Source organism: Trichoderma reesei, assembly GCF_000167675.1.
Source record: "Trichoderma reesei QM6a unplaced genomic scaffold TRIREscaffold_1, whole genome shotgun sequence".
Taxonomy (NCBI): Eukaryota; Fungi; Ascomycota; class Sordariomycetes; order Hypocreales; family Hypocreaceae; genus Trichoderma; species Trichoderma reesei.
This window is the reverse complement of record NW_006711148.1, coordinates 1,622,243-1,650,036: the sequence shown is the minus strand read 5'-3', so window position 1 is coordinate 1,650,036 and position 27,794 is coordinate 1,622,243. Positions and strand designations below refer to the sequence as shown.

The 27,794-nt window shown below is 55.0% G+C and overlaps 6 protein-coding genes across 6 annotated transcripts; 2 read left to right on the top strand and 4 right to left on the bottom strand.

The window, feature by feature from the left end:
* Positions 1–212: 212 nt before the first annotated feature.
* TRIREDRAFT_44097 (uncharacterized protein) lies at positions 213–1,963 on the bottom strand. The gene is made up of 4 exons (XM_006961019.1): positions 1,795–1,963; positions 945–1,712; positions 521–852; positions 213–423 (listed from the first exon to the last, which is right to left on the bottom strand). The coding sequence occupies exons 1-4, from the start codon at positions 1,936–1,938 to the stop codon at positions 294–296; spliced, it is 1,374 nt and encodes a 457-aa protein (XP_006961081.1). The 5' UTR covers positions 1,939–1,963; the 3' UTR covers positions 213–293.
* A 506-nt stretch (positions 1,964–2,469) lies between these two features.
* Positions 2,470–3,831, bottom strand: TRIREDRAFT_53501 (uncharacterized protein; the record flags this gene model as incomplete). Its single annotated transcript, XM_006961207.1, has 1 exon — positions 2,470–3,831. One exon carries the CDS (start codon positions 3,829–3,831, stop codon positions 2,470–2,472), a length of 1,362 nt encoding a protein of 453 aa, XP_006961269.1.
* Positions 3,832–5,080: 1,249 nt separating this feature from the next.
* On the bottom strand, positions 5,081–5,681 carry taf19 (transcription associated factor 19 kDa; the record flags this gene model as incomplete). Its single annotated transcript, XM_006961206.1, has 2 exons — positions 5,081–5,529; positions 5,621–5,681. The coding sequence occupies 2 exons, from the start codon at positions 5,679–5,681 to the stop codon at positions 5,081–5,083; spliced, it is 510 nt and encodes a 169-aa protein (XP_006961268.1).
* Positions 5,682–6,201: 520 nt separating this feature from the next.
* On the top strand, positions 6,202–6,526 carry TRIREDRAFT_54407 (uncharacterized protein; the record flags this gene model as incomplete). Its single annotated transcript, XM_006961636.1, has 2 exons — positions 6,202–6,311; positions 6,379–6,526. Coding segments are annotated over 2 exons (258 nt in total), but the record flags the coding sequence as incomplete, so codon positions are not given.
* Positions 6,527–19,854: 13,328 nt separating this feature from the next.
* TRIREDRAFT_26462 (uncharacterized protein) lies at positions 19,855–21,771 on the top strand (the record flags this gene model as incomplete). Its single annotated transcript, XM_006960952.1, has 1 exon — positions 19,855–21,771. A coding segment is annotated over one exon (1,917 nt), but the record flags the coding sequence as incomplete, so codon positions are not given.
* Positions 21,772–23,874: 2,103 nt separating this feature from the next.
* TRIREDRAFT_44088 (uncharacterized protein) lies at positions 23,875–27,213 on the bottom strand (the record flags this gene model as incomplete). The annotated part of the gene is made up of 3 exons (XM_006961018.1): positions 26,673–27,213; positions 24,004–26,616; positions 23,875–23,928 (listed from the first exon to the last, which is right to left on the bottom strand). Coding segments are annotated over exons 1-3 (2,823 nt in total), but the record flags the coding sequence as incomplete, so codon positions are not given.
* Positions 27,214–27,794: the final 581 nt, after the last annotated feature.

Below are 27,794 nucleotides of genomic sequence, written 5' to 3'. Positions count from 1 at the left end.
ATTTCAGGTGACTTTTACCCAAGCCCAATGGTCCTTTCAGGGCTGCCTAGCACCCCCCTGTGCTGATACTCCGGTACATCGCGTGAAGGAAAAACAACCAAATCAGAACAAGAAAGAGAAGACAACGTGTCTTGGATCCCCCTCTGAAATCCCATCCTTGACCTATAGTATGAAATCAGTGGCATTATCGGCACACCGCCCAGCATCATCATTTACAATGAGATTCTTGTTTCCTCCCATCCCCCCCTTTTACCGGATCCAGTCCTTCCCGTCCACGGCTTCGCAGATCACGATCACAGATAGCCACGTCCCGCCTCGCTAGCGAGTAGTGAGGCGCTACGACGGGCGTCTAGAAACAAATCTTCGCACTCGGCCACGTCCTGCACGTCAATCTGAGTACGGCCATTCGCCTTGGCGAGAATGCTGTTGGCATCAAAAACACGTCAGCTCTCTGTCTCATGCGAGGAACCTTTTCTGTTTGGCCTCAATCACTGTGTCCTCATGGGGGGGAGGCACTCACCTTGAAGGGGTCAGCAGTTGCAGGCAGTATCTTAGGCTGACGCGGACACCGTGCTCGGAAATCTTGTCAATGGCCGCATCGGTGATAGCCACACCCTCGGTCGTGGCCCGCAGCTTGACAATCTTCTTGATTTCGTCTGCCGAGTATGGAGAGGTGGGTATGATGAGCATGCGCGCTAGGAAGTCGGGAGGAATGCCATGGGCCGCGACAACGTCGTCGGTGCCTCTTATTGTCGACATTCCGCGGTTCGAAGCCAGGACGACAATGGGGGCGAGATGTGATTCCAGGGCGCGGTTCAGGTAGGTGAAGCACTCGATGTCGAGCATGTGAGCCTATTACAGTCCCGTGTCAGTGTCTGATGCCAACCCAGTGCGTCCTCTCTCCCCTCTCTCTCCGCGTGACAATAACAGGGCAGATTCTTTACCTCATCAATAAACAGGACACCTGGTACCAATTCGGCCACACCTTGATCGATGTACTTGCCAACCACCTTGTTGATCTCGGCACGCAGTTTGTCCGTAATCTCCGTCATCTTGGGTTTCAGCAGCTGACCCATCATGCTCATGATATCTTGCCCTCCCTGCGGCCGAGCGTTTGCGACGTCGAGGTCGTGCAATGTGACGTCCTGCACAATCTCCTTCTTCTTGTGTACATCGCCCTTAGGGATGGGCACGTACTCTTCGGCCTCGAGATCGAATTCGGTGGCATACGCATCGGATCGTCCCACCCTCTTGCAAGCGCCCGTGTTCGCCTCGATGTAGATGACGTCGCCAACGGTGACCCTCTCCTTCTGGATGGCCTCGTAGATGCTGGGATCCAGGCGAAGCTTCTTCTGGCCCTTGGCGCTCTTAAGCCCGATGAGCAGTGTGCTGATGGTCTTTCCGTAGCCGCCCAAGGGATTCTCCGCCTCCTCCGGTGTGAGCTCGGTCACCTCGCCCTCGTAGACCTCCTTCGTTTCCCGGACCTTGAGGCCGATCGCTCTTCGGAAGTTCTCCATCAGGACCTCCGTCTTCTTGACTTCTGACGAGTAGATTTCGCTGCCGACGATGGGGCAGAAGGGGATCTTGGTCCCCAGTTCCTGGCTGATGGCGAGCGCCAGAGCCGTCTTTCCGGTTCCGGGGCCGCCAGCTAACAGGACACCTCGGCCGGCCATTTTGTGAGCTCGAATCAGATCGACGACGACACCGCATGACTGGGTATTGACAAAGAAGGGGACATCGTTAGCAGGCCGAGCTAGAAAGAAGAAATCATCATCCGGCGTGGGAACTGCTCACCTCTCGTGCAGGGACTTGGCCGACAAAGCCAGCCGCCTGAGTATCGGCATAGCCATCGGGCTTCAGCCCCAGGCCTTTGATGTGAGTGTGGGCTGCGGTGCGGTTATCGCGTTTGTTGCCCTTGACCTCGCTGATTTGCACCATCTCGGCGGCGGTTCTCGGGGTTCAATGGCGTCAAGAAGAGAACTGTTGACGAAACAGACTGTGAGATTCTTCGAGTAGGTTGAAGATGTATTCGGTTTGAGAACTGATTTCAGCGCATAATCGGGGACACGGGCGGGATTGTCGAGGGCGAGTTTTGATGATTCTGAAATTTTGCGACTTTGGATCGCAACCCTGCAGCTGTTGAAGTCACCAAAGCGCGGCGTTCGCGACTCGTTAGCTTAGGCTGGCTGCACGTGATGCGGCATGCCTGCAAGCGGCCTACCCTGGAGCTTTGAGTTTGGTTGACGGTCTCGAGTGTTTACTTTGCTCTACTCTTCATTTCCTACCTTTCGAGCGAAAGTTTTCAGCTTATCAACCCCATACTCATGACAAAGAACACTTCAGCTGAATTTAAAAATAGGGACCAGGAACCAGATTCCTCGAAATTGCTCAAGTGCTACCAGCTCGTCTAAAAGACACGTCTACACAAGGGCCATGAAGATCATATAGACTCTAACAGCATCATGCGGCCTAGGCCCTCCTCGCGTCTATTCCCTCGCCATTTCCTCCTGTATCGACGAGCATGGGAGATCCCTCCGCCTCTCCCTCTACATTCTCCAGTCTCTCAATGTCATTAACCGTCTTCGCAGGCGGCTTCTTCGTCAACACGACAGTGATGGCACTGCCGAGGATAAGAGCGCAGCCAGCAAAGCTCATCATAGACATGCTGTGGCCAAATATCCACCGGTCGAAGCTCACTGCAAAGAGCATGTGCGTATAGATCATGGCATTCGCCTTGTTGGAGGCGTCGGCGGCCAGTCCCGCCGTCAGGAGGTACTGCATGATGAAGCCGGGCACTGCTATCGAGAGGAGCAGGAACCAGCCCTTCCACGACTTTGGCGTGATCCACCTCAGGTGAGGCTGGCCGATGTTCAGAGCCGGCGCGAGGACCAGGACGAGGACGCAGATGATTGTGCAGGCCATGCCGAAGTAGTTGACCGAGATCAGGGGGTGGGCACGTTTGCCAATGGTCCGGATGCTCGTGAACGCAACGGCAGCCCCCAAGACGCCGAGAAGCGCAACGCCGACGGCGACGAGCCGTTCTTCGGCGGTCGGCTCGTCCTCAAGGCCGGGGAAAGCCCCATCCAGCTGCTCGGGGGCGTCGACTGTCTGATCCTTGGACGAAGAGAGGTCCGTGAACAAGGACACCGGCCGCGCAATGAGGACGACGCCCAAAAGGGCCACGAGGGTAGCCATCTGCTCAGCTCTGGTGAAGGGCTCGCGGAGGGCAAAGTAGCACAACAGACCAGCTACTCCGGGAGCCAGGAAGGTGATCACGGTGGCATCGGCGAGTGGGAGATACATCATTGAGTACCACATGCCGTAGATGCCAAAGAAGCCCGCAAAGCCTCGAAGACAGAGGAGCCACCTGATTTCCCTCTTTCCGAAGGGGGCCTCGGGGACATTCTTCCACCACATATACACGAAGCAGCAGAGTGAGGTGAGTCCCTGTCGGAGAAGGAGGACCTGCACCGGGTGTATGCCATCGCCGTCCAGCTCCAGCAGGCGAGCGCTGAGGTTCATCAGAGCCCCGAAAAACTGGGAGACAGCGACGAGGATGGAGGGCTTGTTCCTTGTCCAAAACTGCTTCAGCCGCGACGACGACGCTTCGGAGGGAGACTGATAGACCCCCGTCGGGACGTACGGTCCATGAGGGACTGGCGATAGTCTTGTGCTGGGGGCGGGACTTATTGACAAGCGACGAAAGTCGTCGGAGAATAGCGATGGCTTCGAGTTCGACTGGTATTCGCCTGGAGTCAGAGTGCTACGCGGCGCCAGGAAGTCGTCCGTCTCGTCCGGATGGTTCTTGTCCCGCGAGAGGTGCAGCTCCATATCCGCCGCGGCTGGCGGAGGCGGAGGGCCTCGGCTGACCTCCATGGTTTGCTCTCTCGAAACACCTGCAGAATAGCACGAGATGATGGTAGTTGCATACGGATCAACAAAGCTGATGGCAGTAACTAGCACGGGCGAACAGCACCAAAGGCACTCGAGATGTCAGGGGCCTTCGGAAGACCTCAGAAAAGGATTTGTGCGATTACAGAAGGACGATTACAGAAGGACTGTCGTCTACGGCTTCTGGCCTGGGTAAGAAAAGATCCGCCTGGTGACATGTTTTTGACTGTCTCTCCTCGGACACCATCAGCAGCAGAGCCTGCACCTCCTCAGCTTGGCGGACCTCCTCCCCACGACACCCTATTGGCCTCTGGAGGGGGTGGAACCTGATGATAGTGATAGACCTCGTCACTCTTTTGCTTATTAGGAAATCGCCCCCATCGCCGATGAGGTGCTTGAGCGGGCACGTTGCGGCCAGCGGCAACGGCTGACGGAACCGGGGGGGCGGCCTCCTCTCCACGCAAACTGCACGGGGCTAAAGGCTGCTACTGTGACGAACTTGTCAGCGCGAATGGTCTTGGACATTCTGACTGCTACTAGAATCTTCATAGCGGCGACCCGATATCGCTATTGTCTTGGCCGGGCCGGCGAGACGGTGTGGGTGGCATCGAGCGGTTATCGGTCGCTGATCTGTTCCCGCTCTATTTCCTACTGGCGGCAAAACGGATCTCCCAAGTTTTGAGCAGTTGTTGCTTCATGCCGTATTAAGAAGCGTCGGGTTTTGATAGCGTAACAAAGCGTTTATTCAACTCGACGGCTTCTACCTAGGCTTCCAGAGCCGACCCCGCACGAAGTCGGCCAGGAGCAGTAGCGGCGTGATAGATCATATGCGAGGGCCACGGGGTAGAACAGGCTGTTCAGCCGTAGCTGAAGCGCACCCAGCAGGCTGCTACCAATGGAACGTGAGATTGTGAAGGATCGTGAAGTGGATGTTTTCTTCTAGTGAATATGGACTTCTAGTCACGGAATAGATGTAGACAAGACCGAACCGTCTTCAGATAAGAGGAATCGAGAAGAATAAGTGTGATACCCTAACACAGTGTTGCCCAAGTTCCTTTGCCTTTGCCAACTCCCAAACGCCAGTCCCATGCTTTCCTAAGACGCCAGAGCAATGCTTTGGAAAACCAAAACCAAGTAAAACAACGGCTGCTAGCAGCAGTCTGTCCGTTCGCCTGCCAAAGGACCCTCCTCACCTCCTCTTCCCCAAGGCATCAGCCTCCGCCTCCGCATCATCATCTGCCTCGCCCAGCTCCTCCTCCACTCGATTCGCTTTCGTCGTCGAGGTCGTTGTGGCCGCCGCAGCCGTCGGCGCTGCCTTCTCCTCCTTCTCCTTCCTCTTCTCCTCCTCCGCCGCATCCCTCATGATCTCGTCCTCGCCGTCCCTCAGAATCTCTCGGGCCTTTTTGATTTCCTTTTGCTTCTCAAAGACCTCCTGCACCTTGCCCAAAAAGGACGGGTTCTTGCGGAACGCAAACTCAAAGTCCTCGTACTTGATCTTCTGCCGGCCAGAGTAGTTGGCCGCGCGGTTCGCCTCGAAGGCGATGGACTGCATGAAGTCGGTGAGGATCTCGTCGAGCACGCGGACCGTTTCGGGCATGGGGTTTTTGATGTCGCCGTGGGCGTAGAGGAGTTGTGCCACTGTCAAAACACGTGTGTTAGGAGATATGCACATATATCTATAACAATCGCCCCCAATGGAGGCTCTGTATGAGATGTTTAGGATGCGTACGTTCGGCGTGGGAAAAGTTCATTTTGCCGACATTCTTGCCGGCACGCGCGCGAGGCTCCATCTTGAAACTGCGTTGCCCGTGGCTGTCGACTCTCTTTGAGGAAGTATGATGCTGTATATCGCTCTACCTATGCAGAGCTTTTAGATGGTCGGAAAGGACTTGAAGAAAATCAGCCGAGCATGTCGCGATGGCGATGAGTGCGGCCTTGAAGAGCCAAGATGAAGCTGCGCATTCAGTTCATTTCACGATGGAAATCGCAACTTCTGGTTGGTGGGGAAGATGCATGTCATTGCCAGCTGATGTGGGTCTCGCGCGCGTGCCAAAAAACCGGACCGGCGAATCTTTCCTCCTATCCCACATGTGGCCCCTTGCAAGCCTGATGATGACGAGACCGCGATGCCGAGCATCTGGACAGCTTTCGTGGATTCTAATAAGAATAACACAGCAATTGCTTGGTTGAGACGCAAGAGGTTCAGGTCGTCAAGATGGTAAGACACCTCTGATACTGATGGGATACTATGGACAACGAGAGACAGAGGCAGAGATTGATTGCTAACGTGCTGTTGTTGCTGCTGTTTAGTCTGCGCTCTTCAACTTCAAGTCCCTCCTGCTCGTCATCCTGCTATTAATCTGCACGAGCACATACGTGCACCACTTTACGCCCGGCATCATGGACCGGAACAAGAACGGGTACGGCACCGCAGCAGATCCTTGTAAACACCGCTGCTGTACCGAAAGCTAACGAACACCTCAAAAGCGTCATGGGCATCTTCTGGAAGTGCGCGAGGATAGGGGAACGACTGAGTCCCTACATAAGCATCTGCTGTGTCATCATGGCTGTACGTATAACGACTTTGCACTCTCTGCTCTTCTCGTGCTTGTTCAGTGTGCTAACCCAGAGATAGGTCTCCATGCTGCTTAGCTAAGTTGCCTACACACTCAAGCGTAGCGTACCGAAACGAACCCCGAGTCGACCTCGCACAAGAGATAGGACACTTGCTGCCCCAGGAGTTTAGGAGTTGAGGAGTTGCGACAAGGCCCTTCCTAGAGAGATTCCCTTCTGATATTATACCATTTGTTAGACATGCAGCAGCAGCTTCTTTGATGACGAAGGGTGTGTGGGACAGGGGATGCGATACACTCCATGGACGACGACGACCGCCAGCGCGCGAGACTATACCAGCGGCTTCGGGTGAACCACATGGCACCAAGCCCCTAGCTTCGAGTGCCATGAGGCGCCGTCATATCATCCGGCACAGATGCTAAACTTGTTCATCGCGTCTTTTGTTTCAGGGAAGAGAACAGCACCAAGAACTCAAGCAGAACGATACCCCACCCTCCACAAGTTGATCACCAGGAGACGGAAGTCTTTCCTGTCAAGTCTGTGTTAGTTTAGAACCGCATTACGCAGTGCCACTCCTCAATCGAACTTGGGCGAACACTCGAGGTCTCGAATGTTGTCGCCTTGGTGTCATCCAATATCTCGATTAAGCGCAGACTCGAACCTGGCCCCAAGTCATGCAAGTGTCTTTGTTGTTATTCTGACTTGCCCACACCCAGCCATCACACGCCATTGCCATATGATACGCAATGTATCGATCGCATCACAATCTGCTTTCATTCGCAATTGGCTCGGTTATGTTGCCGCAAAGGGGGGACTTATCCCCTGCAAACGGAAGAGCTTGAGAGAAATCAATCATGGACCACACTACTCACTATTGACCTGCTCCTTGGCACCCCAGGCGAGAGCTGCATCAACTGTGGCCATCAGCTGCGCGCACTCGACTCCCAGTCCAAGTCTTACCGCATGACGGTATCTCCTCGATATCTCCAACCCGTCCATATGACGATCAAGGCCACATTGCCAGCTGTTCATCACATGTGCTTGGCGCTGCCGCTCCGCCTTACCCTCAACAGTAGCAGCAACAACAACAACAACGGCAGCTAAAGAGACATGAATAACGTAACAGTAATACAGGTAGTAGGTAGCATCTGAAGCCTCTCAATTCCGTCCCTGCATCATTTAAAGTGCTCCCTATACCTTGCAGCTCACCGACAACACACCGCCCCTTGACGTCAGTGACGCGCCAAGCACCAGGCCTCTAGAGACCTTGTCCACCAAGTAATGTTATACTAAGCACACTCAAAACCACTTTGCGCGAGTAAGCTGAACCTTTCGAAGAGCCCACAAAGGAACACTTCCAGAAGGTCAATCTCCGAGATTCCCCCCCCTCTCGATACTATGCCGCTGGGTTCGAAATCTGACTAAATAAGAGCGCGAGTAGCAGCCGCGGAGCAGCCGGGGTCATGGGCGGAGCAGGAATACCTAAAGTAAGCGCTGTTGAGCAAGTACGATACTAATACTAGTAGTAGTAGCATCTCCCTTGCGCAGAAGAGGAAGCTCGACGACGGATTGAAGAGCTCAACTCCAGCGTGGTTGGGGGCATGAGCGAACTAAACAGCTGGTGGCTCGACCTGAGAACCAAGCCATGAGATAGTAGGAGGTTTCTCTCGGCGATCAACGACGTGAAGCTTCCTCCAAGACGCCTGACGATCGAGATCTCCCAGAGCAAGCACATGGAATCCCACCCATAATTGCTGGCCTCTCTCTCCTTCTCACTCTCCCCTTACACGGCCGTTATATGCAGCCACAACAAGGGCAACGACCGCTCCTTTCTTGAATCCACCACATGATTCCGGGCACTTGTACTGTATTACCTACCTAGGTACCTACTTTGTGTCTGCAAAGGCGAGTTCGAATCGTTCCGTCGCTTTTCACCTGCATGAATCCAGGTACTGGCGCCTTGAGCGCGCCGCTGAGCCCGAAGAGCGGTGGGACCCAATCCGGGGACGAGGGTATGGAAGAGAGCTGGTCCTTGAACTCTTGTTTTCTTCTTTTTCTGAAAAGGACTGCCCATGCATGTAAAGTACGCTACAATTGGGTGCCTCTTTTTGGCCAAAGTTCAACTTCCTTGAAGTAATGGTATCTCGAGATTTTCCTTCTTTCTCCTTTTCTCTGTATGATGAGCTGTTGCAATACCGCCTACACTGGCCTACACTAAGCAACTCACTTGAGTGCCATATGGATGCATTCGCCACATTATACTCAGCCCATGCTACCTAATGCCATTCCCAGAAACCAAGCCCAGAGTCCGCCTTGTGCTTCAAGCTAGGGTCGACATTCGTAAAATACGTATACTAGTATGTACGCTCCAGGAAAAAGAACAAAAGCAGGGGAAGTGGAAACGAAACAAGTGGAGAGTCAAGAGAACCCCAACTAAGTACCTACTAGTCATCCAGGAACCTGCATGCAGGTCATTGCCCACCTGTAATATCGTCCGCCTCTCAAATCAACAGTGCTGTGCCGACTGACTGGATAATGGACAAGGGTCCGCGAGGAGACTCCTTATCTGTGCTCCGGCGTGTTTAAGCCCTCGAAGCGGAGAGGCAGATGGTAATAAAATGCTGTCGAAAATGGTGTTGGACGCCTCGAGATTGCTAAGGCGCGAAAAGGCTCTGGTCTCCCTGTCCAACGAGCAAGGGACATGAACTAGGCCCAGTCAGTCAATTCGATGGGATTGGAGAACATGCTTGCGCACGGGTATGCCTTTGTAGACAGATATATATAGTCCTGAGGTGCTCAAACGACCTTCTGTCAATTCAACAAGAGACGTTAGTTTACCGTTGCTCATGATCACTACATACGCGGACAAAGAAGGAAATTCTCCCAATTGTCAGCACCTCGAATACGCAGGTACTGTACGAGTACCTACCTACCAACCTACCTACGTTAGTATGAGCAAGCCAGACTTCGAGAGATCGACGCCCTGAGAATGGACATCACAGAATAATAGAAAACACTCGCCCGTCCGAGGGAGAATAACGATCAACATCCCCCAATGCCGGCCTCGCGGGTTTACCCTGTGGGCTCCAGTGGCAAGTCCAGGCAACTCCCGCATCGTACCGAAATAAAGAAAAAAAAAAAAAAAAAAAAAAAAAAAAAAAAAAAAAAAAAACTCTGACCCTGTCCTGACTCTGCACATCAATGGCGATAGAACGGACATTGCTCTGATGATCGGCACGGCTTCGTTTCCATACCAACTCTTTGCCATCCCCCCCCTCCTAAGTCTTCTTCCGGGGATTTCCAAGGGATGGCTTTGGTATCAAGGGGAAGAAGAAAAGCACATAAGTTCTCAGCCAAGCACAGAATGACACTGTCGTCTAGTTGTAGCTATCCCTATTAGATAGACATGCTGTATCCCTTGCAGAAGCAAACGCTGTTGTCAACAGCTCCTGCTATGTACTAGGTAGCGGAGATACCATCATGCCAAAGCATCCCTTGATACCAGGTAGTACCTGTAGACTGCGGCGTGTCGTCGATGTACTTTGTGCACTGTACGAATCAGACAGAACATGTACCACTGGAAATCGGGGGAAAGCCGCCGGTTTTCAACTGAAGCGAGGGCGGCAGGCAGATCCACTCCCACATGGGAAATGTTCCAGAATGAAAATAGAGACAAACTAAAACGCCACTGATGATTTTCTCATCTTACTTTGTGTCCAAGCATTTCTATCGTGAAGATTCCAGCAGCGTCGAGTCATGGTCCAGCTCAGTTCACGACTCAAAAGATGTGAGGAGGCACCGCAAAGCAAATCTGCAACCAGCAGCTCATTAGCACTTTGTGTGTGTATGTGCATGTGTGTGTGTGTGTGTGTGTGTGTGTCCGTCCGGGCTGGAAACTTCGGAAAGCCGCAGCCACAGCGTCCTTCATCCTGCATATTCGGGTATGCTGCTGACTCTGGAGAATTGCGACTCCGGATGACTTCTCACGCAAATTGGTACTCTGTACCGGTGGCTGCTCCTAATTTAAAACCACGGTCCTCGGCATGCGGTTGTAGCACGGTGGCGTCAAGGTCCAGATGCCAGCCAACCCTCCCGCGTCAAAAAGGTCGTTCGCCGTCAAACAAGCCTCCGTGGCGCCCCAGGGGATGCTGTGACCCTTGACCCGCGGTTCCTCAAGTGCGGGTAGCAAGGATTCCGGGAATTGGAATGGCGCCCTTTCTGGTGACGGACAGGACGAGGAAGGGGTGACGTGCTGCCACACTCTCGCAGCACCTCCCCTGAATGGGTTGCAAGTGCAGAGTGTGGTCAAGGATCGATTATGGACCGTGAGGTTGCCGTTGGTTGCCCAGTTAGACCCGTCGTCAAGGTTCAACTGAGTATTTAGTACGTATTGGTGTTGTGTTGCCTCTTCGTCGACATTGTGCCAGACAGAAGAGGCATTACCGGCATTGGAGACGCAGAATAGCAAATGGCCATCTTACCCCCCCAGAATCCCTGACCCCGATGGATGACTGTATGTAACCTCTGCCATGCGTTCTCAGTAAAATGTCAGATCAGAACAGGGAGAGTAAGACACTGCCTCAGGATGGTCCTGGCCAATAGCAGAGCATTGCTGCAGACTCCCCCAGAAGGCTGAACTTGAGACAAGAGTGGTGACATGCTCGCGTCGCACAAACACATCCGCCCAGGCAACAAACAGAGGCCGACGATGCAGAAGCTGAATGCGGCGACAGGATTGCCTCTTTGGGCCCGATGCAGCGACAGAGGGCGAGCAATTGGCTCGCCGGCCATGGTGCTCTTCCCGATGCCGACTCCATAACGGTTGATGCAGACGGCTTCGGCTCGCCATCGATTGTGTGGTCGTTACACAGAGAATGCGCCCGCACTTACGGACCACCGGGGCCTGTTGGTACAGACTCGCGGCCAACCGCAGATGCGTCTATCTCCCTTGGGGACTTCCCGACATCGTCGCAATCGATGCTTCATTGTTACTCGCCTTCGGGGGTCTGTATCAAATAGCGGGTCGTTGACACTGGCATCCAGCAGGAGCCTCTTCGGCTCCATTGCCCTTTGCAAGTTTCTGTACATATCCGGGCCTAACTGAGGGAACAATTTGACGTTGAGAGATGGAGATCCAGCCTGTAGCCTGTAGTGTTGCACTGTAGAATCGATATGCTCGACCTATGGTGCTGATGGGTTTTTGGGGGTCTCTTGCGTATATGGATTGCTGTCATCGTCTCTCAGTCGAGCCAAAGTCCGCCAAAAGGAGATGACGTTGGAAACCACTTGCAGCCGGGGGGTCATGCCCGATCCTGATTCGTCCAGTGCCATTGCATCTCGGCATCACGGGACAGCCCAACAGAGTCATTCGGGGCGTGGTGCATCCCAGTACGGGCTCTGCTGCTTGCTGCTGCGCACACAGAAAAGACGCTGACGGGCACAAACAGCGACGACGGCTCAGGTTAGCACGCTAATACGTCTGGCCCGCAGCTCTCTGGTGTTGCACGGCGCTTGGTGCATCGAAAGTGAGCGGGAGGGGGGTCCAGCCAAGAGAGAGCACTCGTTCCCAATGGGCCGTCGAGCAGCCGTCTGGTGTCGACTCATTTCGCATTTCATGCTGGCTAGCGGTTCGAGGCCACGAATAACCGCGCGAGCTGTGCAGCGACGGCCAGAAACGTTGCTTTGGACGGGGTCGAAAGAACAGCCCAACGAGAGCCGTGGCCGTCTGACAATGCCCCCGTGACCCTCGGGTGGACATGAGACTACAGTAGCCTCGCCCGTTTGTCCATCCCATCTGCACCCGCGCCCAGCCGCGCTTCTCGTGGTGCACGGCTGCCTTATTATTGATGGCAGCGCAGCTTCTCCTCCGCACAGTATCGAAGAGACGGGGTTTGTGGTTTTGGTGCGTTCGTGCGCACAAGCACAATAGCAATCCTATGTAGTGGTGTTCATCAGGCAGGGTGGCCCGACTCGGAATGTCTGCAACAGTCGGTAGCGGCTGCGGCACCAGCAATGCATGATCCCCTCGTCCAGGGCGGCAGCCGGACCGGCGTGTCCTGTCGAGCCATAGGTACGGATACGACAGATGGCCATACCTACAGTATGAGGGCGTCCGCGTGTGCGTGTAGAGGCATGTAGCAGTATGCACGATGACGGCTGTCCCAGGGGAGCCGGACGAGACACTTGGGAGTCAAGTCAGACTCATGGTAATCAGACAAAGTCGAGATGAGGACTGGCAAAGGACTGGAGCAACCGCGCGTGTTGCCTGGCTGCCGAGGCGTGCCTGAGTCAACAAGGGCCGATAGTGAAATGTCTGGGATTCTCTGCAATGCGTCCGAACGAGGACTGGATAATGGAGCAGCCGACGAAAGACGTGTTCCAGCAGGGCGCCAGGTAGCTGTACCTCGTCGGGCGGCGCGGACCACTCGGCAGAGCGGGTACGAGTACCAATTTCGGCACTCCAAGCTGTCGATGAAGTCATTTTGCTCAGGAGGTATCCACCCGGATCTGAGGCCAATCTGGCGAGTCTACGGAGTACGGCAAGGGGAGCTTGCGTGAGGTTTAAGATACCCAAGTACCTCATAGGAGGAGCAACTTGTAACGCAGTAAGGTAGGTAGGTAGGTAGGTACTTGTATGCACCTCTGGTTGCCGTCCCCATCCCATCATCTGTTTGTTGACTTGATATGACATCTTGTCTCCTTTTTGATTCCCTTGTGAGGGGCATGTCTTGTGTCTGCAAGTCTAAAGCAAGGCAAGGTCAGCAGAGGAGAAGGCAGGTGGGGGACAAGGGCAGCCAGCCGTCAATAGGCGGGTCTGCATGAGAGGGAGGCCCGAGATGGTGTTGGAATTGTTAGTAGGATCAATACACGCATTGCACAAGCAGACGAGAGCGATGGCTCGTCTCTTGGCGTAGGTATCTAGACCCGAGGCGGGAGGCGATGGCAGGTCTTGTTCTGCTAATCAAAGCGCATTGCTGGTGCGTTTCAAGTGGTCGGTGTACTGGTGTACTTGCGGCAGCGGCACAAGAGGCGGGCACCGCGCGGTAGCAGTACCTCGTACGTACCTACAGTATGCCTCGTTGGTCGCGCGTCGGTGAGGCCCGAGATGGAGCGGCCAGCGGACAGAGTTGCAGTTGCAGTAGGAGTCGAGCCTCGTTGCAGTGCGGCGGGATGAGACGACGAGCTGGCCCTTGACGTTTTGCTGCTCCCTTGGAAGGACGACGCAATACTTCCTCCAGGCAGAATCCTTCACTCTCTAGAACAAAGACAGAGCGAGACCTTACTTGGACAAATCGCCCGTCTGAGCGCCGAATGCGTCAAAGACTGAGTCGGGCCATTCTTGCTGGTGGCCTCGGTTGGGCAGGCCTGCTGCTGCGGGATACTTGTACGTGCCCCATGTGTCGTATCCGGGGTCTTGGGGAGAACCAACCAGGCCAACGTTGGGAGCGTCGCCGCATCGTCCCTAGCGAGGTGGTGAATCTCGTGTGCCTGAATTCGGGGCATTTTGAGAAGAGAGGCCACGCCATCTCGGTGGGGGGATTTGGCTGGGTTCAAGGGTCTCTGCTCCGTTTTAGACTGTGCGCGAGGATGCGGCCCGTGCTAAATGAAGGCCACCAGGGGAGGGCCGTATTCAAGCAGTCAACTTCAAGTCGTGATCGCTCCATCGCCATGGCTGGCTGGGTGACCCCTACGAGTCTGCACAGTACGTAGGCCATCACAGTGCGGCAATTGTCGAGGTCAGCGCGCGTGGCCACACAGTGAGACTAACGCCTAGCACTACCACCTCAGGCCTTGAAAATCTTACCTCTTTCAACACTCATCATGCACTTCTTGCACAGTGTCGCCCACAATAGAGCTGGCCATTGCGTGCGTGCGACACGGAATGGCAGCTAGAAAAAGCACCTGTCGCTATCCCACTGCCACTTCCGCGCAGTAGCGCAGACCGGCTGGATGAATTGTGTGTGTTATTGCCAGCTGCTGGGAACAAGAGAGACGGATGTTGGGTTTGGGAGATGGGAGGCAAGAGGCAAGAGGCAGAGGCGAACGGAAAACAGAGGTGCAGCAGCCGGCGACCGACTCTCACCTCGTTTCGATTTCCTCTTTGGCGATGCGATGCCCACCCCCTTTGTCACCTCCGTCGCTCCTGATGAGCCGCGACTTGCGAGGCCACCGGCTAACCCCAACACCGCATGCGTCGCCGATGACCTGCCACCATTTCCTGGGTCGCAGTGCTAACCAGGCGTGCTAAGGCCGAGTATCAAATTTCCTTTGGCTCTTCCGCTCCTTTTCCACCCGAGATGGTGTTCTGTCCTGTCCTTGCACTGTCCTATGTGTGTATCAACTCATCTGGCCGCTCTCTTTGTTACTACTACTGTCTCTGACCGTTTTTGGACGTTCCCCCAGGCAGCAAACCACACAAAGCCATGGAAAAGCACGCACAGATCCTTGGGCCAACCACTTGCGGCCCTGGCCATCTTTGGATGACGACATTTGATGCTGCCATGGGTGACCAGATGAAAGAAGAAGGGAATCAAGACGACTCCTCGCCTTTCCAACCGTTCGAAACCAGCGTCCGTTTCTCGTGGTTCTCGCCCTCTTGTCCCCTTCTCTTCGCTTCATTAGCGCATGGTGGCCCTTTTCGCACCCAAAGGGGTTGGGGTACCAGCTGCCTGGTGCGGCGTCGGGGAACAGGGGTCTTCTCCAGCCTCAGGGGCGCCATCCAATTGGCGGCGACCCCTGGAGCATGTCTCGTCTAGGCAAGCAGAACAAACAGCCGCCGTGCTGTATTGTGCTGTGTGCTGTTCTGTATGTATCGTCGCCCAATTTGCCGCTGATTTTCCAATGGAGTCAAACGGAGCGAGCGGGAGGTTACGGAGTGGTGTACTGTAGGTAATATGAGTCGAGTCCCGTCAACGGACAGTTTGCCGATGCGTTGGCTGTCGTTCCATGCCCTCTGACTCTCTGATAGATGATCTGCGGACTCGCCCAATCCGAAGCAACGCTCTTCGGTCCCGTCATTTCTTTCATTTCCTCTTTTCTCTCCCCCCCTTCACTTCCCGTCGACCATACTGCAGCATGGTACGGATGTACTTCAGACCAGTGGCCAGGAGCGGGAAACGTGGTGTGTCAATGCAACATGCACAAGTAGGTAAACACATACTAACCCAGGTCAGCGTTACATCCTTGTTTCAATACCCCAAGATCTGTGCCGCCAGGCAACGACAACAAGATGCCTCGACGAACAATTATAGAACACGGCCGGATTAGCATTAACCTCATCCACTACTGGCAAGATTGGTATCCCATCGAACGTGTCATCCCACACTCTACAAGGGCCTACCCTGTTAGCCTGGTCGTTTGCCGTCCTCTTTGCTGTTCCAGTGGCCAGCCGCGCCAAGACCAACATAGAACGAAGTGCATACGGACTACGGCATACAAGAAATAATCGGCGTGTCAGCCTGGTGGCAAAAAGGAGCTGCAGCTGCAGTTGTTCGTCGTCGTCGTCGCTTGGGTGGCCATCCCTCGCCCGGCACCGGCTCGCTCGTTGGTCGGAGCCGATGGCAAATGAAAAACGGAGATGTACCGGCAACAAGGGCCGTGCCATTCAAGAGCCGACGAAGCGGCTGCTTTGGACATGGCAAGGGAATTGGCCAAGGGAAAGGGTTCTCCGGTTGCCATTGTCTAGCCTGATGAGGCGCTGCTATGTGGCACTTGGCTGCGTGACAGGCTGTCATGTTGCGCTGCTGAGGCACTCTAGCGGTGCTAGTGCACGCACTGGGGCAGGTGTGGCCTTTTGATGCTGTCTGCACTGTCAAACTGGGCTGTGTGTGCTCAGTTTGCCCACGACCGACAAACTGCAGACAAGTTCAAACTTTTGGGGTCTCTGGTGTCGGGTGGCATAAGACCGCCGTGGAACTGGAATGGCCAATACGAGGCTTGTCCGCCACCAGCGCCGAAATGGCTGGGAGCATCGTGGCGCTTCCAAATGCCTGATTATTCAGACACGACCACCGAACAGCCTCCATCTTGCACCTGAATTGCGATATCTCACGCCGACGCCTAGCCGCTGCAGGGCATTGGCTTAGGCGACAGACGTGGCAATTCGGCCTGCACCTTTGACGACAACTACCTAGTCGGGCATAACAATACGACGGAGATTGAATCAAAAACATACGACTATGCTGCACAGGCCGGCTGCTGGACGGGACACTGGCCACTGGAGAACGGACACCGCAACGGACACCGGACACTGGACGGGCAGGAAATGGCACCCCGGCCGTTTCAAGGTCGATGGTCCAGCGCCTCTTGCGTCTCGAGTTGGTCTATTTGCGCCTATTGGCGCCTCTTCGCCGTGTCTTTTCGCCGCAGCCTGGACGATTATTCAGAGGTCCGCCTCCCTTCCTGAGGCGTTCCATGCTCTTCCCTTAGTCATGAGCGGTCCGCCCTGTTGAAAACTATTTTTTTTTTCTCTCAAGCCGCGGCGTTTGGCCTTTTGGCTTGCATTGAGACGCAGAGGCCAACGCAAGGGCTGGTGGCTATTACGGAGAGCAACTTACGGTGTACCCACCACCTCCGTCAGAGCAATGCTTCGAACTTTGGGACAAGCAACCGCAGGCCGCAGGCCACACAGTCCACACACCCAAACCTTGCTCTGCCAGCGAGTGTGAGTGTGAGCGTGAGCGTGAGTGTGAGTGGTGAGTGGTGAGTGTGGTGAGCGTGAGCATGAGCGTGAGCATTAATAGCATGCCAGCAGCCGCGAGGCCACACAGTGTGGTGTCAACAAGGGGGCTCGCCGTCTTCCCCCACGCCTCACCCTCAACTTATTCAGGGCTCTCACAACTCAATCTCTCTAGCGTACGGGCATCCCATCCCGTCCACGGCCAGGTATGAGTGCAGGAGCAGGTACCGTGACCTTGTGCTAAGCAGCGCCCCCCTGGCGAGGTGGCTTGAGGTTGAACCAGCGATTTCGAAGTCTTGCTCCCCCCTCCGAAAGGGCCAGACGCCGCCATGTTGCTGCTCCCAAAAGCCATGCGTGGTCAGCGCCCGATAGCGCCTCCAGCGGCATGGCTGTTCTAATTTTCAGTTTTCCTTTTCCTTTTTCTCTTTTTTCTTCTTCTGCTGCCACCGCCCCCCCCAGATGGCTTCTCGAGTCTCCACCCCTTCCTGCAAGAGTTGTCGGTTCTTTTTTTCTTTCTTTTTTTTTTTTCTCACTTCCACTGTTGCCGCGGGTGCGACGAAGTACATGCGACGACCATTCCGAGCCCCAGACCTCCCTCAACCTCGACTCGCACAGGTACATGTACCTCGCACCGCTCACTCTTGCCCCGAACTCTGTCCCTTGTCGTACATGGCACCTGTATCCATACCTACCTTACCTTTTCGCCCAAGCCCACTTGCATCAGTGCCATGGAACATAACATTGAGTGTCGCAGCGCAAGCAAACTCCCTCCAACCCTCTGATTCTCCAACCCTCCAGCCCTCCAACCCTCCCGTCATCCCTCGGTGCTGCACCGGAGAGGCGTGTCCCCCCCCTTGTGGAGGTACCTCGTACATGCGGCCGTATAAGGTATGCACGGAGTAAGTAAGGTAAGGCAGGTTGGCAAGGTAGGTGCTGCCGCAGCTGCAGTGGCCTCGCTGTGCTGTGCTGTGCACTGGATCAATCAATTGGCCCCTACCTTACCTCTGTGTGTGTACACATCGTATTGGATGTACATACATGCCGCGACGAAGTTTAGGTGGTAGTGGCGCCCTGGCTGCGACTGCCGCATTGCGCCGTCAGAACAGCGCCCCGTACTCGGTACTTGATGCTCGTTCCGGGCCCAGGTATCCGCTACCTCGCGCTCGCCGACGCCTCGCCCGCATTGCCACGCTGCAGCGCCAGTTCAGGCTCTCGGACGCCCACCGCTAGGTATGCAGTACTTCAGGCACACCTAAGATTGCAGTCCTCCCTCCACAGCTCACTAGAGCGCTAGCCCTTCAGGAGGTCTCTTGGGCCTGCATGCGCCAGTGCTGGGTGACCCTCGTACCCAGTGTCGGTACCGTCACCTGCAGCCGTCAGGGAGTAGAGGTAGCGGTACCGGGGGGGCCTCCACCATGCCTCGACTCGAGTCGCCCAGCCGGGCACGGACACAGGTACCGGTACCGACGGCGGCGACTGCAGCACAGGTACCGACCGGCGCCTCCCCTTCACTCCCCTTCGCAGTCGTCCCCCCCATACCTGACCCGACCTGGTACCTTACCCTCCCGATCCTGGGACACCTGGGCTGGATATGTCGCATGTACACGATACCTCGCACCTCCATGGGCTGGCCCTGCCATCCTCGTGCCATCTCCGTCCGTCTCCCAGGGTCCCGTCTTTCCGCTCCTTTTTCTCTCTCTGGCGACCAACTCACTAGTCCTGCTGCCAGACGCCTCCTACTTCAACTTGACTAATTGTCCTGCTTTTCTTCCTTCTTTTTTCCTTTCCTTCTTCTTCTTCTCTTCTTCTACCCTCCTCCTACTTCTACTTCTCTCTTCTATCTTCCCTCCCTTCCATCTTTCCTCTCTCACCACCCATCCTCCCATACACTCTCTCTTTGATACTGCTTTCACAGCTTCCTTCACTTGGCGTGTCCCTTGTGCTTCACCTGACCAGTTTGGCGTCGACAAACCCAGCCATTGTGCTCCCACTTGCGAATCCGGCCTTGTCTTGTTAGCGAGAGTTGTCTCCCAGCGACTTGGTTTCGTTTTGAAACTCTCAAGAGCGGCCAGACCTGGCAGACCAATTATAGATCGAGAGGAAACCCAAAGGGATAAAGGAATCGAATCCCGGATATACACACATCAAGCGACCATCCGCCTTGTTATATACACCAAAGTAAGTATACAGCCGTTCAGACAAAGCAAACTCCAACCCCCAATCGGCACCCGGCCTCACTGTGCCATTCCCGGCACTTGGACGACCGCCACACACCCCGGCCACCCCTGAAAGGGGGCAACGTCCGTCCTTTGATGTTCTTTGTGGGCTTGTTCGACAACACGCAAAGAGGCCAAGGCGTGGTAACCCTGGGTAGCCGATGGTGTCTGCTGTTAACCGCTCCGTTCATTGGATCGGTTACACTCTCTTTGAGATGCTTTGCGTATAGCCTGGTACAAGTTAAAATGCTAACCGTCAGCTCTCTCTGCAGTCGAGGTCATACGCTCACTTAACAACCCAGCCCTCCTCGCCTTTGCCGAACCAGCAGCGACTTTCACCCAAATCACACTGATACTTGCCGGTTACCGAAAGCGAATCGCTTGCAACCACCTATAGAATATAGAACGGGAAGAGCCTCGATTTCGCCGGCTTTTACACTCTTTTTTCTCATTTCAGCAGCCGACCTTTCTATCACTTTCGCAAAGATGGTGCCGGAGCAGGAAACAGGAGGCTCGATAGAGCGATCCCGGAGGCAGCTGTCCACCTCGGCCCCGTGCCCGACCAAGAACGACGCGGAGCCCATGAAGGAGTCTGAAGTCCCTCCAGCGAGCCAAGAAGAGACGGCGCAGGAGATTGCACAGTCAACATCACAGGTCTCGCCTCGACAGTGTCAGGCCGACCCCCGCGCCTCGGCGCCCGAGTCCGCACCCCTAACCCGCAATCCCTCGTCCGACTCTGCCATCTCAGTGGGATCCGGATCGGTCACCCCCAGCCCAGAACCCAGCCTGCCAGCCTCCCTGCACACATTACCTCTGGAGCCGCCCGTCACAAGATCTACACTGAGCGAGCTCGACGTTTCCAAGATCATCCACAACCCCAAGCTCCGTCACGACATCAACTTCGACCCAGAGCTTCACTTCCGCCCGAACCTCGACGGAGAAAAGGGCCGCAGGAAGCAGGACAAGGCGAACCAGTTTTGGAGGACGCTGAAGCAGGAGCTGTCAGAGTTCATCATGGACAGGCCCACGTTCATCTACAAGCATGGCGATAGCGACGAGTGGACGCTGCCCATTCTGCTCAAGGCCGTCAAGGACATCATCCAGACGCTGGTTCCCCAGCGCGACCGCCAGTTCCTGGACGAAGGCCTCAATGTCGAGCTCCTCATGCAGCAGTTCCACAAGGGGGTGGCCGACCTGGAGAAGCTGGCCCTGTGGCTCTCGCGGGTGCTGAAATCGCACTGCGCGCCCATGCGCGATGAGTGGGTTGACACCATGTACAACCAGTTGAGCAACGGGAACCGGAACATGGACCTCGACGAGCTCGTCACCGGCATGCGCAGCCTGCTGAGCGTCCTCGAGGCCATGAAGCTGGACGTGGCCAACCACCAGATCCGCTGCCTGCGACCCGTCCTGATCGAGGATACCACCCACTTTGAGCAGAAGTTCTTCATCAAGAGGATGGACTCGGGCAAGACGGACATCACCATGTCACGGCAGTGGTACAAGGAGGCGGAGCAGGCGTACACCGACAGCCGCCTTCACCCTTCGCAGTCCTTTGGCGACATGGGCGTCTTCTTCGAGGCCCTGTCGAGGCTGCTGCTGCCCTCGGCCTGGGACGAACGGCTGCCCAACACGTTCCTCTTTGACGAGGAGCGGCTGATGAAGCTGAGGGCCGACGTCCTCGACGCCATCAACCTCGAGGTGTGCATGCGCGTCTATGAGGATTTCGACAAGATGAGCCGTCGCAGTAGTCCCGCGCCCCCCTCGTCAGACTGCGCCTCCCACGTCGAGGACATTATGGACAGGTTCGACTTCAACACGCCGCCGTCGGTCTCTCGGCCCTCGAGTGTCGTCCACAGCGCAGCAGGCTCTGCCTCGTCATCCCCTCGTTCGTCATTCGTCGTCCCCTCATATGTCGCGCCCAGGCAAGACTCCCAGACCAAGGCCCGTGAGCTCTTCCAGACCCTGGTCGCACTACTGCAGACCTCGCCGCCTGCCAGCCAACCCTCTGCTCGATGGCAGATGATGGCTCCGTCCATGGCGCTGCAGATCTTCCGCTTTGTCAACCTGCCGTCCACCGCCCTTCCCGAGCTCGAGGCCAGACTGGCTGCCGCTCTTGGCGATGTCGATGCCTGCTACTACCGGGACGTTGAGGAGAGCTTCCTCACCCGCCTGATGGCTGATCTTGGCCACCGCGTCCGCGAGTTCAAGGGGCTCTCTGGAGTTGCCTTGTTCTCGGTGGCCACTGGTGTCCGTGTTCCCAGCCGTCGCCCTGCTACTGCGGATCGCGATACCGACGGCCTTTCGCGGGAGCCTTACGACGAGGCGAGCATGGATGACATTGCGACCAGGCTGGCACACCTCGGCATTCTGCACTGGCGAGTCTGGGCGCAGCTGGCATACGCCGACGATGACCAGATGACGGTGGATGACGAGTCGATGCAGGTCTGAGCTCTTTTGACCGTCTGGCTTATCACACTTCTCGGCTATACACCTGGACACGACTTCTTCGATACGCATACACGATTTACAACAGCCCATTGAGCATTTCGCGCAGTTCTACTTCTCCGTCTCCCTATCTTTCCTGCGCTAGACCATGCGACTCTTCTTTGGCAGCTTCCACATGCTTTCTCTCCATACACACCGCCTTTATCATCTTTACCATATTTAATCGCACCTACACGCCATCTTAATTTCGCAGCTTTTGGATCGTCTTTTACTCTTGTTTATGAACATGGCGTTTGTGGGAATCGGGGAGGAGGCTCAACTGTGGATTGAGTTCTTTTGGTCCACCAATTGGATTACGTTTTGCTCGATACCAAAGGGGCTGTTTTGTTGTTCACGTCCATCTTTGCTTCGTTCTGCTCTTTGTCCAGATTCATGTTTCAGATTCATGATTTTCCTACTTTTTATTTCTTATTTGGTCGTTTTTTGGGTTTCGGTTGCGAGAACGCGTGCTTGCTTGTTATAACAGCAGCTAGAACTTTTGATATAGAGCGATGGATTCTCCTCGCAGAATGTGAGACAAGGGAACAGAAGGAGATGAGAATGCATTTTAGTTTGTACTGGGAAAGAGTAATACAAAGAAAGACAGATAGCAACAAAGTGTTAGAGTTGTACACTAGACCATTTGAATCTTTCCAAGCATTCAAGTTTCTCATCATGAAGTGACAAGGCTACATGGTGTGTATTGACTAACAAAACGCTTGGTTGGCTGAACGGTGATCAAAGCATCAGACAAAGCATGATATCTCCTCTTCAAATCCTTGAGTTACAAGACATTCGTCCCGTTCAACAAGGAAATGCTGGGCTCGAGATGCAGACAAGTTGTGTCCAACAAGATACATATACCATAGATAGGTCCGTTGCCTATCCAGGACAACTTTGACCCATCCTTACCATTTCAACGCTACCTTACCAACCTTTAGGAGGTACCAAAGAGAAATACAACCTCGAGACTAGGCGAATTTCAGCGGGACGGCGTTTTACGATTCTTGGTTCGTTTTCTGACCAATAGGGCGAGAGGAGGTTTCCCAATAGAGGCATAACCCAAATGGAAGAAGATAACAAAGTGCGGTTCAAGTTTGAGTTATCCAGGATAGAGTAGGTAGTCCTGCTGAGGTATTACTTGCGTGTTATTAATACTTGTGGCATTATTTGGTCACTTATGAACTGGGTTGTACTTTTTTTTTTTCTTTTTTTTCTTTTTTGTTTGATGAATTTGAGTAGTGGTGAGGATTTGTCAGACATAATAAAGTACTTTTTAAGATGTTAGCAGAAGAGGAGAGAGGCAAGCTCGGAATTTGTAAAACATCATGAGGTCTGAACGTTCGGTCAAGGGCGAAGAGGGGCACTCTTCAATTATTTCCCATCTCTTAAGGTAGGTACTGGCACAGTTCACCGTTCCACATGAGACACATTTGGCTTTTTGGATTGTCCTCGTAATCAAGGAAAAGAAAAAAAAAAGAAAAAATACTTGATCTATTGCAATCATCCAACCAACCACCTTCTTTTTCTTTTTTTCTTTTCTTCTCAAATCAACCATGTTCATTACCCAAAAGGTCCCTCTTTGTATGCCTTGCGCAAATCTATCCTAATGCAAGCAAATGGAAACCAAAAAATGAGATAAACACAAGCAGGTCCCGTCACGAACATGCCAGGCCCAGACTGTAGGCTTCTTCCCTTCGCTTTCCTTTTTGCCCTTTTGGCATCATTCCTGCTGCCAGAGCCGCTGTTGGGAGCTTCTGTAGAAGAGTGTGTTGGCCAGGGCAATGGCGGTCTCAACCATCAGTAGAGCCAAGAATCGAATCAGAAACAAAAAGCCAACTCCAAGTTGGTATCATATACAAGAAGATTAAAGTATGACCAGTAGGTGGATAAAATGGAAATTGGGATGGTGAGAGACGCTTGATGGGGACATGGAGAGTTTCGGTGAAGAATTAGGCCGTTGGTGAGGTCGTCGTCGGTGGAAGCGTATCATCATGAACTAGAGGGGCTTTTGCTCGCTGCCTGACTCTTCTTCAGACGAATATACTCCTCCTCGAGCTTTCGGTACCTCGCGCGTTCCTCCTACAATCGCACGCACCATTTGTCAGTCCTGCTCTCTGGTTTCTTTAGAAAAAGAAACAGGGTCAGTGAACGTACCTTGATGTCCTCGTGGAACCTCTTCCGCTCCTCTCGCATCGATATCCTAAACTGCTCGCTGAGCAACGCCGCGCCAGCGCCAACCTTGGTGACGCCGCCTTGCGTGACGCCGACCTTGAAGCGTTCGCTGTCGAGGTCCTCCTGCAGCTTCGCAATCAGGTGTCGAGACTTTTCCAGATCCGCCTCCAAGCTGGCCTTGGCTGAGAGCGCCTCGTCCACCTTTTGTTCAAGCTCAATCTTCTCGCGCTCTGCGCCGATCGTCTCCTTGGTGATTGCCTCAAGGTCTTGGACCGTTCCAGCCAACTCCTTCTTGAGCCTTTCGACATGGTTCGTGAGCTTGACGACCTCTTCTTGGTTCGACAGAGCTGCCGCATCTGCGGCCCGCTCGGCGCGCGATCCATACGCGCCGTCTAGCTCCGCTCTGGCAAATGTGAGCTCCGTCTTCAGTTCCACCAGGGTCATGTTGAGCTGCTCCAGGTCTGCATCCTTCTGAGCAACCTCCTTCTCCTTGTTCGCGTGGCTTGCCTTGATGTTTTCCATCTCTTCCTGCAGAGCTCTGGCCATCTCTTCGGCCGCTGCCTTCTCCTTGGAGGCGCCGTCAAGCTGAGAGCTGAGCTCCAACATCTTCTCCCTCTCGGCTTCCAGGGTTGCAATCCGGGCCTCATACGATCCGCCTCTTTCCGTGTGTGCTTGAAGGTCAGCCCCGAGGGATGCAATCTGGGCATCCCGTGACTGGATCTCCGCCTCCAAAGATCCGATGTTGGAGCTGTGGCCTTGAATCTTTTCCTCGAGAGACTCGATGTGGGCGCTGCGTGCTTGAATTTCTGCCTCGAGGGACTCGATCCGAACACCAGTTGCGAGGACCTCGGCTTCGAGAGACTCTGCTCGGGCACTACGCGTATGAATTTCGGCCTCGAGAGACTCAATTCGTTCATTGCGGGCTTGGAGCTCTGACTCAAGAGACTCGACTTGAGCCTTGTGTGCCTGGGACTCGGCCTCGTGGGAGCTTGCCTTTGCGTTGCTTGCCTCAACTTCGGCCTCCAGTGCCTCCAGTTTCGCGTCTTGTTCCTCAATTTGAGCTTCCAGTGCCTCGATCTTGGCGTTCCGCGTGGCAACCTCGGCTTCTAGAGACTCTATCTTGGAAGTGTACTTGCGAAGCTCCTCCTCATTGACTCCGGAGGACGAACCTTGCGCCTTTTCGAGATCCTGCAGAGCATCCGCCAACATCGTCTGGGCGTCAAAGGCGTCCTTTTCGGCGCGTTCGAGCAGGAAGCGGGTCTGGTCCAGCTCCTCCTGTCTTCGTTCAATCTCCTCATCCTTTTCGGCGTCGGTCTTGTTGTTGAGCTCGCGCTGCTGCTTGATCTGTCGCTTGAGCACAGACTTCTGGTCCTTCAACGTCGAGGCTTGAGAATAGAGCCACTGGACCTTGGAGGAGAAGGCAATCAGGCTGTAAGTCTCGTCTGCGTCGAATGCATCGTCGTCGGATGTGTCGTCGTCATCGACCAGACCCTTCTCCTGCCGGTGCTTTCGGCGCTCCTCATTCCGCTGCTTCTTCTCGGCGAAGCCGGATTGCATCTTGTTCCAAAGGCCAACCAAGACGGACTCGATCTGCTCAGGGCCATCGTCCAGCATGTAATTGCCGCCGCCGCTGCTGTTGCCACTACCATTGCCGCCGCTGCTGACAAAGGATTCCTGCTCTGCTTGCACGGCGACAAGGCCGCTCTCCAGGTAGTCGATCTGTTTTCTGAGCATATCGCCGGGCCGTGAATCACCACCATTGGCTGATATCCGGGGAGGCTCCAGATAGTCGTTGTTCACTTCGGGGTTGAATTTGACAATGGTCTCCCGAAGCGAGAGACTGAGACTCTCCAGCTTTTGCTCCATATCAGTGACAAGGTTCACCAACAGGCTGTTCTCCTCTCGAGCCTTGTCGATCTCCCCTCGAAGGTGATTGGCTTGCTCCCGCACAGGTGACTTTAAGGGAATGTCGATTGCAGATTTCAGATGCCCTGTCTGCAGACCCGGAAAGGAATCCAGCTGGTAGAGACTTGGGTCTTCAAAGTAGTCTTCGTCCACAGCTTGCGCTAGGCTGTCTCGGTTTTGGGAGTAGGTATACAAGCTTTCGGGGCTGCCGGGGATTTCGTTGTTGTTTTGCAAGGCTCGTGCTGCCGCCCGTTGGGATGCCTTGTGGGTGAGCTGGAGGATGCCGGCCGTATGCTGGAGCAGGCGTCTCTGGGGGCCGATGAGGTTCTTCTCGAGGTTGAAAAGCTCGCGCGACAGCTCCTCGCACTTCTTCTCGGTCGTCTCCCGCTCCAGCGCGACCTCCTGGGCCCTAGGGTCGTCGACAAGCTCCTCTTCGGATTTGCCAGCGGCATACAGCTTGGCCATCGACACCGCAGCATCTCGGTATTTCGACTGGATAGCGAGGTTGGCCCTGGTGGACTCGACCCGCTGGCTCAGCAACTGGCACTGTTTCTTCAGCCTATCAACCTCTTCTTGAGACAGGATTTCATATTCTTTGCTGTCGGAGAGCGCAGTTTCTGTGAGCAAGTGTACTTGGATCGGGTCTTTGAGGTCGGCAAGCGATCCGTTCGGCGCATCGTTGGGATCCATCTGGACGCGTCAATACTGCAGCCAGCTCGGCGTTGTGTGACCGGCGCGAGACCTACCGGTTCGAGCTGGTGGTGGGCGACCTGTTCAAAACCGTTGAGCCCGTCCTTTCCATATGCTCCTGCCATGGCAGGATCGCCGTTGCTCGATATTGGCGTTGTCAAGCTAGACATGTCGTCGTTGTAGGAGCTCCGCTCCGTCTGGTATCCGTTCATGCTGGGCGTCCGAGTTCGTTACGCGTTTGGTTCGTATCTAGCACATCAGGCGGAGGAGCCTAGACCTCCAATGGTCGTCGCAGAGTCGCAGAGCCGCAAGACTCGGAATAAGGAAGCTCGTGAAGCCGCTGGTAAGGCGTGGGCGCAGTCGAAGTCGGGATTGAAGCCGCGGTAAGAGAATGCTGGGTCTCTAGAACCAAAGAGTCGCTGGCGCAAAGCCGCACGTCGAAGGAGAGTGAGCAATCGCAAACCAAAGCTGAGGCCAAGAAGAGAGAGAGAGGAAGAAAAGAGCGACAGAAAAAGCAAATCCAAGACACTCTGGCGCAGCGGCAGCGTCTGAGACGACGGGACGGCCGTGATTAGCCCGAGTCAAACGAGCACAGCAGTTCCAAGTGCTAGTAGTATGCAGCTGGGAGGTTGTTGGCCGTGAAGGGGCAGGATATTGGACTGGAGCGAGGGTTGACGGGCCTCGGTGGGCCAAGTGATGGAAAGGAGCTGAGTGGCCACTACCGACTGACATTACAGGGCCCCCAATCGCAGATTACGGTGGGCGAGGCATGCCAGGCACAGCGCGCGGAGGCGCTGCACGACAGGCTGCCGGGCCTTGTCTGGCGGCCCTGGCAGCAGCTGCATGGACGGGGACCGCTGGAGAGGGGGCGCATCAGTGCTGGGGGGCCCGTTTGCCACAGCGCTGCGTCCAAGTTGAGGGGGCCTGGCAGAATGAGAACATGAACTTGAAAATGGACCCCTCCGCTCGCGCACGGCGCATGCAAGGAAAAGAACAGCCCGCTGCGCATCCAGCAATCAAACGGCGCCGCGTGCAATCCATCCGCCCCATTGGCCGTACGAGCGGCCAGAGCTGATGTTGGCAGCGCTCCAGAGGCGTCGTTACCCCTGAAAGTCGCTCCTCTCTAAGGTGCTCCCATCCCGCCGCTAGGCCTATCCGGGCAAGGTCTGTGGCTCCGG

Bases quoted from the DNA above. Each gene is read 5' to 3' on its own strand.
- TRIREDRAFT_44097 (XM_006961019.1), bottom strand. From the start codon at position 1,938: ATGGTGCAAATCAGCGAGGTCAAGGGCAACAAACGCGATAACCGCACC. The intron at 1,713-1,794 runs GTGAGCAGTTCC...GTCAATACCCAG, and splicing joins GCCAAGTCCCTGCACGAGAG to TCATGCGGTGTCGTCGTCGA. The intron at 853-944 runs GTAAAGAATCTG...GGACTGTAATAG, and splicing joins GTGTCCTGTTTATTGATGAG to GCTCACATGCTCGACATCGA.